Source organism: Necator americanus, chromosome I, assembly GCF_031761385.1.
Source record: "Necator americanus strain Aroian chromosome I, whole genome shotgun sequence".
In the NCBI taxonomy this organism is placed as follows: domain Eukaryota; kingdom Metazoa; phylum Nematoda; class Chromadorea; order Rhabditida; family Ancylostomatidae; genus Necator; species Necator americanus.
Genome location: NC_087371.1, coordinates 28396219 through 28406808, shown reverse-complemented (window position 1 = coordinate 28406808; position 10590 = coordinate 28396219). Strand labels below are relative to the sequence as shown.

Here is a 10590-nt window from a genome sequence, read left to right as displayed (position 1 = left end):
GTATTGTATCAGAGCCGCCGAGTTTGTATGTGTGTTTCCACTTTGGGAAGAAAGGATGTTAGCAGCATCAGGGAAATGTGCTTGGAAATAGATACGCGAATGAGTCATAGGAACCCATTCTGCCATTCTGCCGTTGGGGCTCCCGCGGACCAATCCGAGGAGGTGGGACCCGTCTCACCCCACTCTATGATTTTCTGGCTCAGGCGTACGAAATTGACGTCGTAGGACCCATCCCATTTTTTATTTACCCTCACGTATTACAGAAACCAACTTGACCTATCAAACCCAACATACATATAAATACATCTCTGGACAATGGTGGAAAGGTAGTGTGCTCCCCTATCGGGAGCATGGCGATGGTTCGGCACCACACCGGTGCAGAATTTAACATCATGGAGTATTTTCGTCACACACAAACACACACACACACACACACACACACACACACACACACACACACACACACACACACACACACACACACACACACACACACACACACGGAGTAAGCGCGTTATTATATAGCATGATTATTATTACTTACGAGAAATGCTTGAAAAAAATGTGAGATGCTTCTCTAGTTTAATTATCATCAAATTAATTAATTATCACCACCACGATCAAGAAATCAGGTAGATTTGGCTATTCGATTATCCGAGTCATCAGAGAAAATAAAAACTAACAAGAGAGGTTGTTAAGAAATCTGTGTGTGTAATGCATGTAGACACGTTTCATCTTCTCATTCGCTTTAACTTCACAACGCGTGATGCTTGTAAACAACGCTGTGACATGAAACATCACCAGCTTCAGTAGCTGAGATGTGTAACTGATCTTACACTGGACGTCCGGTGGGAGCATTTTGGTTTAGTTATCCAGACTTTAAGTAATCGAACGCTCGGATGTGATGAATGTATTGGTTTCCCATTTCGTTCTCGTTATGCAGGGAAAAATTAAATTTTACACAAAATTGGGGTACTCTGAATTTTAAAGGCATCACCCCATGAATCTGAGGTGGTGCAGATTTCAGGTGGAGCATTTTTACACGGGATGGGAGAATATGGAGAGGGGGGTGATTCCGTCCATTTCTTCCCAATTGGCGTAAAAAACGCCTCGCAAGATGCGGCGCGTGCACACGGCTGGCGCGCTCCAATCGAACTCCTTGTAGAAAACAGTGCGCTGGAACGCTCGAAGCCGTACCTTCCGGCCCGTTTTCTACGGCAATTAGGGAACAATGAACGGAATCACCCTCCTCTCAATAATCTAGGATCTCGTTTTTCTCAACGATTAGGGGGGAGTTGTGCGGAGCCACGCTCATATAGTAGCAGTAGAATTGTTTCGTTATTTTTTTAAAATATTAATGTTCGAAGAAATTTCCAACTCGCTAGGATTGTAATTAAGACTTATTTTTCAATCTATTCCATTTTTTTGCCCAATAATCTGTTCGTCACGTGCACAAATAATCCCTTCAATCTGTGTTTTGTTACAGTGTACCTGCGAGGTTTTTAGATGTTGCCTAACGTTATTATTTGCCTGACGTTTCGGGTTTTTCACCGTCTTCAGAGGCCTAAATAGAGGATGACTGGAGCAATGTACGTTTATCCCGTCAAGTGCCACACTACCCTGAGTCAGTGTTTCGATAATCGTTCAGGGTAGTGAAAACAGAAACTCATCTACATTGGAAATGGTCTTACGTTTTGCTCCACCGGATGTGGCGCGGCTGGTTGCACGCACTTGTCACTCAGTGCATCAGCGAATGAGTATAACTGCGTGTAGATCACCAGCGACGATATAGATGATTTAATCTACACACAGAATATCAGGCGGTTATAGGTCACAGAGCGGTACAAGTGGCAAGAACTCATTCGTTATCGACAAGCATTCATTCCTATTATTCATTGAAGGGTTTCTTTTAAGAATCCAAAACGCCTCCAACGTCTTCCTTGCCGATATTTCTGTTTCGTGAGCCAGTATAACGCATTTCACATCGTAATCGTTTCCGTTGTGGGCCTAGATAAACATGAACAATCCCTTCAATGTTTCATCGTTTATATGAATCGGAAAAATTACTTGGTTTTTCTCTGAAAAAAATCATTACATTCATTTCTTTCGAATCACAGAAAATATACAGCAATTCAGATACACCTCAATGAAAAAACTTACGATGAATTGCTAGTCAACACCCCTACCCCTTCAGAGTACTGGACACATCATAAGTGATTAATGGCAGAGATAATCTTTTCCTTGAGATCCTCAAAAGCTACAGTTCCTTGATTATACCACCCTGTAGCTGGGTTTTTAAATTCCTTCGATTTTTTTTCCATTATACGGTTGAATTAGAGCTATTAATTATTATTAATTAAAATTAAGATTTGATCGATTTGATTGCGGTGACTAGTTTTTCATACTTCTTCTCTATTACATTCGTATTTCAATAAGAGTGTTTGCAATTTTTTTTATATTGATGTAGAAAAAAATTTAAAATTCGTCAAAACAGTGAAAAACGGGCATTTTGAATTACTTTTAATCTGGATTTTCAGTTTTTTTTTTCAATGATTTTAATGTTCATGTATACAATATGGTATTTTAGAACTATTATGCTAAAAATAATTCCGAAAAAAATATGTCTTCTAGAGGATATATTTTTATTTGTTTTTATCAGGATTTAGACCTTGCGCTGAAAAATATCTTGAAAAATTTCTGTTTTTTTCACTCTTCCCCACATTTTAGAGCAGAGTTCTCATAATCTTGATTCGGTCCATGGTATAATGCTCAGTTTGTGTGATTGGAAACGCCGTTATCCCGCGAAAACTATATTATCACATGTTTCCTTCACTTTATTAGTATTTTCTAAGGAAAATGATTTTGTTTTTTCTTTCAGAATTTTTACTTTCAGCGTTGAGAGTTCACTCACGCATTCTCTATGCGAATTTCTTTTTTCGCCTACTATAGAACGAGGCGAAGGTTAAATTTTCTACTGATTAATCCGATGCTTCTTCCCCAACATTTCGATGTCGTTTGATTCGATATGTTCCGGTGGGATGGGTATCTTCCCTCGTCGAGCGCATACAATCACCGCTCCAGAAGAAGCACATAATTATATGGTTACGGTAAGTGTTCGATGGGGAAATAGAAAATAGAGAATTTACTGTATGACAGAACTCACATCACAGGTCTACATGCACTGCTTCGATCCAGAAGATCATAATGATCGTGTATGTATTGATCTACACAAACGAGCCACAACCGAAGAGCTAATCGATAGAGTTATTTCTATGCGTCCTGGTATGTGCGTCATGAACAGAACTGTTATTTCAGGAGAATAATGTTCTGAAATTGCTGGAATCTCTTTTTATCCATTAAATTTAGATCTAAATGGACAATCCAGCGATGATTACGATATTTTCGAAATGATGGTGACACCGGACGGGCAAGCGTCCAAGGTTTTCCACCTTATTTTCTAGATTTTTCTAGTGAACTACACTTTCCTTTACGTGAATTCGTTGTTCAGGAGCGACGACTTGATCGTGGCGAATATCCAGTGGCTGCTCAGTTGATTTGGGCACGAATGCCTGGAAGCGATCATACCGCCAGCAATTACCGATTTGTTTTTAGGTTCATAATTTTTTTTTGCTTAGAAATTCATAGATTTCCCTTTTAGACCTTCCTGAAATTCCTCATTATTTAGACGTAAAGGAGCAATAGCTAGCTCATCGTATACTCGATTCGGTTCAGCTGAAGCGACAAGTACCATCGATACGTTCCTGTCGCAATTCCTACAACAACCTCATGTGAGCAGCACTACGTTGTTGTGTATTTCTTTTTTTTGGAAGTTTTGACACCTCCATGTCCTCTTGATTCGGGGTCAAACGCGTACTTTGAAAAAAAAAAACCTCTCAAAAAGAAAATTTTGCACCTTATAATATGAATTCGCGGGTGTGGCGCAGTCGGTTAGAGGTCCGTTGTAGCCATACGGTCGAGGGTTCGAATCCGCCCTAGCGCTCACCAAGCCTTTCATCCCTCCGGGTCGATAAATTTGCACCAGACTTGTCTGGGAGGATAAAAACACTGACTTGATCATTGGCTGACCCCCGCAAGCCATTGTATAGGCCAACACGCGTTCCAGAAACCTCATCGATTAAGAATTCCAGCAAAACGCGTTGGCGCGTCCCAAGTGGATTGATACGCCAGTGACTTTATCCTTTATCCTTTCAATATGAATTTATTTAACAGCGACTCCTTTACCTCCTTTCTTTCTTGTTGCTCTCTTCATTTCTTTCCTCCTCTTCCCAGCCCGCTTACGACCTTTTGTTGAGAAAATCTCAACGTACGCTTGACTCTGCCATGATTTCTCCCTGTGAACTACAGAATATTTTTGATTCTTAAGTTGCTAATACATAGGGGAAGGGAAAAGCAAGAAATGGAATTTTCCAAACGCTTGAATTATTAGTTCAAAGGAAAAAATTTTACTTCCTGGTTACATTTAGGAGAAATGCAATTACTCTTGGGAAATTTTGCTTCTCTCGAATCGAAGCCGATAAAAGGCATGAAAACTATCGACTTTGAACATATGAAGGCCAAAGTTTTTCCACTAACCTTGATTTTAGAAAAGTTTACTTGGACGTTTCCAGGATCGGGAATATGCAGACTTGTGTATGCTGCCAGAGTTGACCGAACAAACTCTTCTGGATAATTTGAGAGATCGCTTCAATAGTGGTCATATCTACACGTACATTGGGCCTATCCTAGTAGCAGTGAACCCTTTCAGGTATCTGATTATGCCTTTCTTCCGAATAATAATTTCCGTAATAAAAAAAAATTATTCCTTCTTATCCATTATCAAATTGTAGCAAGAGCCATGATTTTTACCAGACTTTATGTTGACTGACGTTTCAGGGTCGTCACCTTCTTGGTTTTTGCTTCAATTTAATAATCGACAAGTTTCAAAATTTTACGCTTTTGAGTTCTTGCTCCATTTTGCAAAGAACGCTGGGTAAAAAAAAATCAATTTTGATGTTTTTACGGTCTGGGAATAAGACTCGAAGTCCCCTTTCGCTAATTCGTTCGTTTTATTCATGTACCGATTTTTTGGGGCTCATATACACATTCGCTGATATCCGGGGAAAGGTACGGAGGTCTCGATTTACTGTACTTTCCATTTCAGCTTTTTCCCCATATATAATCCAAAATATGCTCGACTTTATTCTCAAAGTAGAAAACTCGGAACATTACCACCTCATATTTTTGCGATTGCCGACGTCACGTACCATAAGTAAGTGTTATCAGGAATTCCTTGATATTCTGTATTTTTATAAGAAAAATTGTGTATACAGCATGCTGCGCATCAAAGAGAGCCAATGTGTGGTGATAAGTGGAGAGAGTGGCTCTGGAAAAACCGAATCCACTAACCATTTGATCTCTCATTTGACGTATCTCTCTCAGAAGGGCAGTAGCGCTTGCAGTTCCGAAACTACACTGCTTAACGCTGGCCCCGTGCTTGAGGTTAGTGACGAATAAGGGTTGGCGGAGGAGGTTTTTGTGCATCCATGCATATATTTGTGATTTTTTTTTAATGGTATGACATATATATTCATTTTATTCTATCTTATACGTATATTTTTCTTTATATGATGAATGACATTTTCTCGTTCTTATACAGTATATAATTTGCTTTTTAAAATTTAATTTTGATATTTACATGATATATTATTTACATTTTATGTTTTATTTTATATATTTCCACATTTATTTTATTTGATTTTTTATTTTTTTTGTATTTTTATATTTCTCGTGTGATATGAAGTCGTGGTAGGTTTTCGGGAATGCAGTCACTCTACAAAACAACAACAGCAGCAGATTTGGGAAATTTATCAAGATCAACTACAGAGAAAATGGCATGGTCTCAGGGTGAGGCTGGCTACAAAATTATACGAAATTCCAAATATTTTCTATATTCTAAAATGTTTTCAGGGCAAATGTGGAGATATATCTGCTTGAGAAATCACGGATAATATCACAAGCAAAAGGAGAAAGGTGAGATTCGAATTATTTATTAGAAATTGAATGGGTACAATCCAGTCTCTAGAAATTCCCGGCTACGTTTCGTAACCGAGGCGTGTTTGTGTAAGAAAAGATAAGTGGAACACTGCTTTATCGTACAGTTGCAGTCATACGGTATTAATAACAGACATACATTTTATGTATGTACGGTCAATGGGAAACCCCTGCGTATGTACACAGTCACGAAAACCTCGATTAAAGGCATCACTCCATGAATCTGAGGTGGTACGGATTTCAGGTGGAGTATTCCTACACGGGATCGTAGATTAAGGAGAGGGGGTGATTCCGTCCGTTTCTTCTTGATTGCCGTAAAAAAATGCCCGAAAGATGCGGTGCGTGCACGCGGCTGGCGCGCTCCAATCGAACTCGTTGTAGAAAATAGCGCGCCGAAACGCTCGAAGCCGCATCTTCCGGGCCGTTTTTTACGGCAATTAGAAAGAAATGGACGGAATCACCCTTCTTTCCATAATCTACGATCCCGTATATGAATACTCCACCTGAAATCCGTACCACCTCAGATTCGTGGGGTGATGAATTTAAAACCGGTCAATTTTGTAGTTAACTACTATTTCCCACTTCTTTTACTGCAATGTTCTTAAAGTGGAAGTCACTGTTGGATTATTCCAAAACTTCAAATTTTTAAAGGAGCAGATTATACCAAATCAGTGGTGGTCGTTCTCTACAACCACAAAGTATGTGAAAAGAATAGATATCGATCGAGAACTGTTTAACTGAACTGACGGTCTTCTTCTTCTCTCTCTCTCTCTCTCTGAAACTTCTTTGCTTATAGTATAGCGTCAGCAGCCATTCGTCTTTTCCAAATTTTACTCTGCAATTTTTCCACCGCATATTTTTTGATCGTTACTGGAATGTTCTAAAATTTTAAAGGACCAGGTTAATCTTTGTGTCGCGTGCTTTCGATGAGTTATGGAACTGTGAAGTTTCAAATCGTTGCTTGGATTTAATTTTATTTAAACAAGATTTTTTCTGCTGGTGAAAGATATTAAGTTGGTGCACATATGCATAATAGTGTTTTTTTTTTAAATTTAAACTAGCGCTTAGAAACAAAATAGTTCGGCGTTATTTAGCGTTTTTTGAAAGAACGTGTCCTTCTCTTGGAGGCAGTGTTCTTAATTTTTTATGTTGATTCCATTTTTGTTAATTTTTGAATCAATATTAGGTTGATGCATGAGTAATCCATGAGAAATAGAATCTGGATTTTCCTTTCGTATCTTTTTCCTCACATCAATGATTTTCAGGAACTACCATGTTTTCTACTACTTATTGGAAGGAGCCAACGAAGAAGAGCGTAAGAAATATTTTCTATTGAAGCCGCAGGACTATCGCTACCTTAACCAGGTATGTAAGCCATGCAAAACTTGTTACTTGTTACCAATACCCTTTAAAAATTCATGAAAAGTGAAAAGGGAACAAAAAATTGAAACTCCCTTAGGGTTTCAGGAGGCCCGTGAACTTTATAAATTTCTTTTTGTTGCTCAGTTGAAGATTTTAGTGTGAGATTCTCGATATTTGAAGGAATCAAACAATTGCCTCAGAGGTCCCTGAGAGAATATTTGGAACAAAAAGTTCTGGAGCCCTTCCCAATAACTATAGTGTTGCCTTTGTCAAAGATGCTCAAAATTTGCAAAAGTTTACGTTCCTGAAGACCCCAGGACGGGATGTCCGGAAGCACGGACTGCTCTTACGTATTTACAGAGATAATTCTGGAAATAAAGTGGTCTCCGAGAACTTTCGAGATATTTTCAATGCAAATTTTCGTAGAAAGAGCGTTGCAAAGGTTGAGAAAATGTTAAGCTCTCGAAGAAAAGCTCTAAGGTTACAGTATCACGAGAGAAAGCGTAGAATACGGTATGCATCGTCAATAAAGAGGTCCATTTCGTAATTTTAGATTAGATTAGATAGGTTAGAATAGGTTAGATTCAATGAACTTTCGATTTTAAGCACTGAAATCTTTCACTCATAGAAAAATCTGGAATCTTTCATTCACAAAAGAACAAGTATTTGAAAATTCTTACAATGCCTTACAATTCTTACAATACGTTAATAATCGCTTTTTTTTAAATACTAACCAAAATTGTCCATTCTGAGAGATAGGATTCTAGGCAGTTCTAGTAGATATTTTCTGCGGAGCAGTCCCTGGAGCTCCTTGAAAGATCCTTGAAGGTTTTTGCCCGTAACTCAATTATTTATCGGATGTAGCGGAAGTTTTTTTTTGCAAAATTTTTTCGTTGTTTCTTTTCTTGTTTATTGTTCACAAATTTTCATTCTCTTATTTTTACATAGTACTACATAATTTGTTTTTGGATTAGGCTCTCTTCCCTACTGAGGAGCCTCAACAGAGGCTTATCTAAAAATTGCTTTAAAAATTATTTTATATACTAAATTATTATAAAATTTTTGCTAAAATTGCTAAAAAAAAATCTATAGTTTTGAAACTTCATTGAATCTAACGCGAGAAATTACAAAATCAACCTCTTTATTGATTTATCTAAAAGTGGGTAGTCTAGGAAAAGCCAAAACGATCCACTTTTTTCAAAATTTTAGCCTATATCTTTGTTTCTATGATGTACTGTAGCCCAGGGTTTTTGATCGTAACTCCATTTTTTCGGAGATCCATGCCGAGTTCCCCCGGGGTGATTCATAATCCAGTATAATCAAGTACTCATAATCAAATACTTGTAGCATGAGCAGTTCTCTCCGGAAGGAGTGAACGAGAAGTACGAGTTTGATCGTTTGCGACGTGCTATGAACAGTGTCGGGTTCAACACCAGCACACAATCGACAATTTTCGGTCTAATTTCTGCTGTCCTTCTGCTTGGAAATATCTCTTACATCAGCGTAAGTATCGAGTTACCGTATCATCCTCCTCTTTCCCTGATGTTGGTGTATTCTGTAGAGACACGCGTATCACAGTGATGAAAATGCGTATATCGAGAACGAGGAAGTTGTCGACTTAGTCGCTCAACTACTGAACATACGTACCGAAGCTATGATGCAGGTGGGTATTGATTGATGGAATTGTTCGAGAACGATTCCGCACACTTAGGCACTCACAATGAAACGACATGTGATGAAAGCGGAGACGGTCGTCACACGATTCAGCGTTTCGGAGGTTTGATAGATTAGATCTACAGTACTCCGGGGGAGTCATACTGTACCAGTGAGGTGCTTTAGGCGATAAATACTAGAGATGCGATGGCGAAATGTCTCTACAATGCCTTGTTCCACTGGATTGTTCTACGGATCAACCAGGCTCTGATGAGGAAGGACGTGTCTGGCAGCGTCGGATACTACATAGGTCAGTAATTTGTATCAGCCAGCATATCAGTCAGGATTGGCGACAGAACTGAGAAACCATTAGGTCCTTGCAAATCTTTTCTCAAATTTGAAAGTTTTTGAAATTTTTCTATTTTATTGCAACAATTCTAAGATCAACAATGTAATTACCAGCACTATCAGCAACATTTAGCCTCATAATTGGCAAAGTCTCAATGCTCTTCTTCCATTAAGACAGGGGCTGCGACGATAACAGTCGTGGGTTATGTTTAAGAGGTTATCGAGGTCCTTGAAAGGTTTTTTCGCCAAGAGCGCCCGTGAAAGGTGATAGTGGGATGGGGTAAGCTCCAAGCAACAGGGAAGGTGGGGCACGATCGTTTAGCCAGGGCTCCGGAGAAATTCCCGCGCAATCTTTACCGTGTGAACTCTCGAGTTGTCATGCAACAGTGTGACTTCGAGGGGTTTTTGAGCATTCCATGCGCATTGGTTCCGCCAACTTTTGGAATTGCTTCACGTGGAGATTGGCGTCGATCGTCTGATTAAAAATATCACCACACGAATCTGAGGTGGTACGGATTTCAGGTGGAGTATTCGTATACGGGATCGTAGATTATAGAGGGAAGGGTGAGGTAAAAAATGGCCCGGAAGATACGGCTTCGAGCGATCCGGCGCGCTATTTTCTACAACGAGTTCGATTGGAGCGCGCCAGCCGTGTGCATGCGCCGCATCTTCCGGGCCTTTTTTACGGCAATTAGGGAGAAATAGACGGAATCACTCCCCTCTCCATAATCTACTATCCCGTATAAGAATGCTCCACCTGAAATCCGTACCACCTCAGATTCGTGGGGTGATGCTTTTAACGTGGATAATTCGAAAATTTTCAAAATAAGCAAGAATAAAAATTTAGAATCAATAAGGGAAAAAAAGATATGCAAAGACACAGTATCTGTTCCTATAATGCTTCAGGAATCCTGGACATCTTCGGATTCGAAGATGTGGGCGCGCAATGGAATTCATTCGAACAACTATGCATCAATTACGCGAATGAACATCTTCAGGCGTACTTCAATCAGCATATCTTCCAGTTTGAGCAGGTCCGTTCAAAAATGTTCCTCATAGAAACAGAGGTAACGATTAGAAAAATTCGGAAAGAATTCAAATAGCGATTTGGCAGTTACTACAATGAATTCAAATGTAATTCTCAAGTTATTTTATTTTTGCTTGTTAATCTCACGG

The 10590-nt window shown here is 39.2% G+C and overlaps 1 protein-coding gene across 2 annotated transcripts in view; it reads left to right on the top strand.

Moving 5' to 3' along the window:
• Window positions 1–3008: 3008 nt before the first annotated feature.
• RB195_007130 (uncharacterized protein) overlaps window positions 3009–10590 on the top strand; it is a gene marked incomplete at both ends in the record, with an annotated part of 29540 nt that continues 21958 nt past the window's right edge. Inside the window, 16 exons of one of the 2 annotated variants that reach the window (XM_064180593.1) lie at window positions 3009–3107; window positions 3171–3282; window positions 3367–3440; window positions 3509–3612; window positions 3686–3788; window positions 4629–4765; window positions 5162–5269; window positions 5331–5499; window positions 5810–5904; window positions 5968–6030; window positions 7317–7416; window positions 8761–8916; window positions 8975–9076; window positions 9125–9190; window positions 9253–9376; window positions 10321–10448. In XM_064180593.1, the coding sequence (XP_064037454.1) occupies window positions 3009–3107; window positions 3171–3282; window positions 3367–3440; window positions 3509–3612; window positions 3686–3788; window positions 4629–4765; window positions 5162–5269; window positions 5331–5499; window positions 5810–5904; window positions 5968–6030; window positions 7317–7416; window positions 8761–8916; window positions 8975–9076; window positions 9125–9190; window positions 9253–9376; window positions 10321–10448 (1740 nt within the window). The remainder of the gene's footprint in view (window positions 3108–3170; window positions 3283–3366; window positions 3441–3508; window positions 3613–3685; window positions 3789–4628; window positions 4766–5161; window positions 5270–5330; window positions 5500–5809; window positions 5905–5967; window positions 6031–7316; window positions 7417–8760; window positions 8917–8974; window positions 9077–9124; window positions 9191–9252; window positions 9377–10320; window positions 10449–10590) is intronic. The other variant, XM_064180594.1, reaches the window with a different exon arrangement.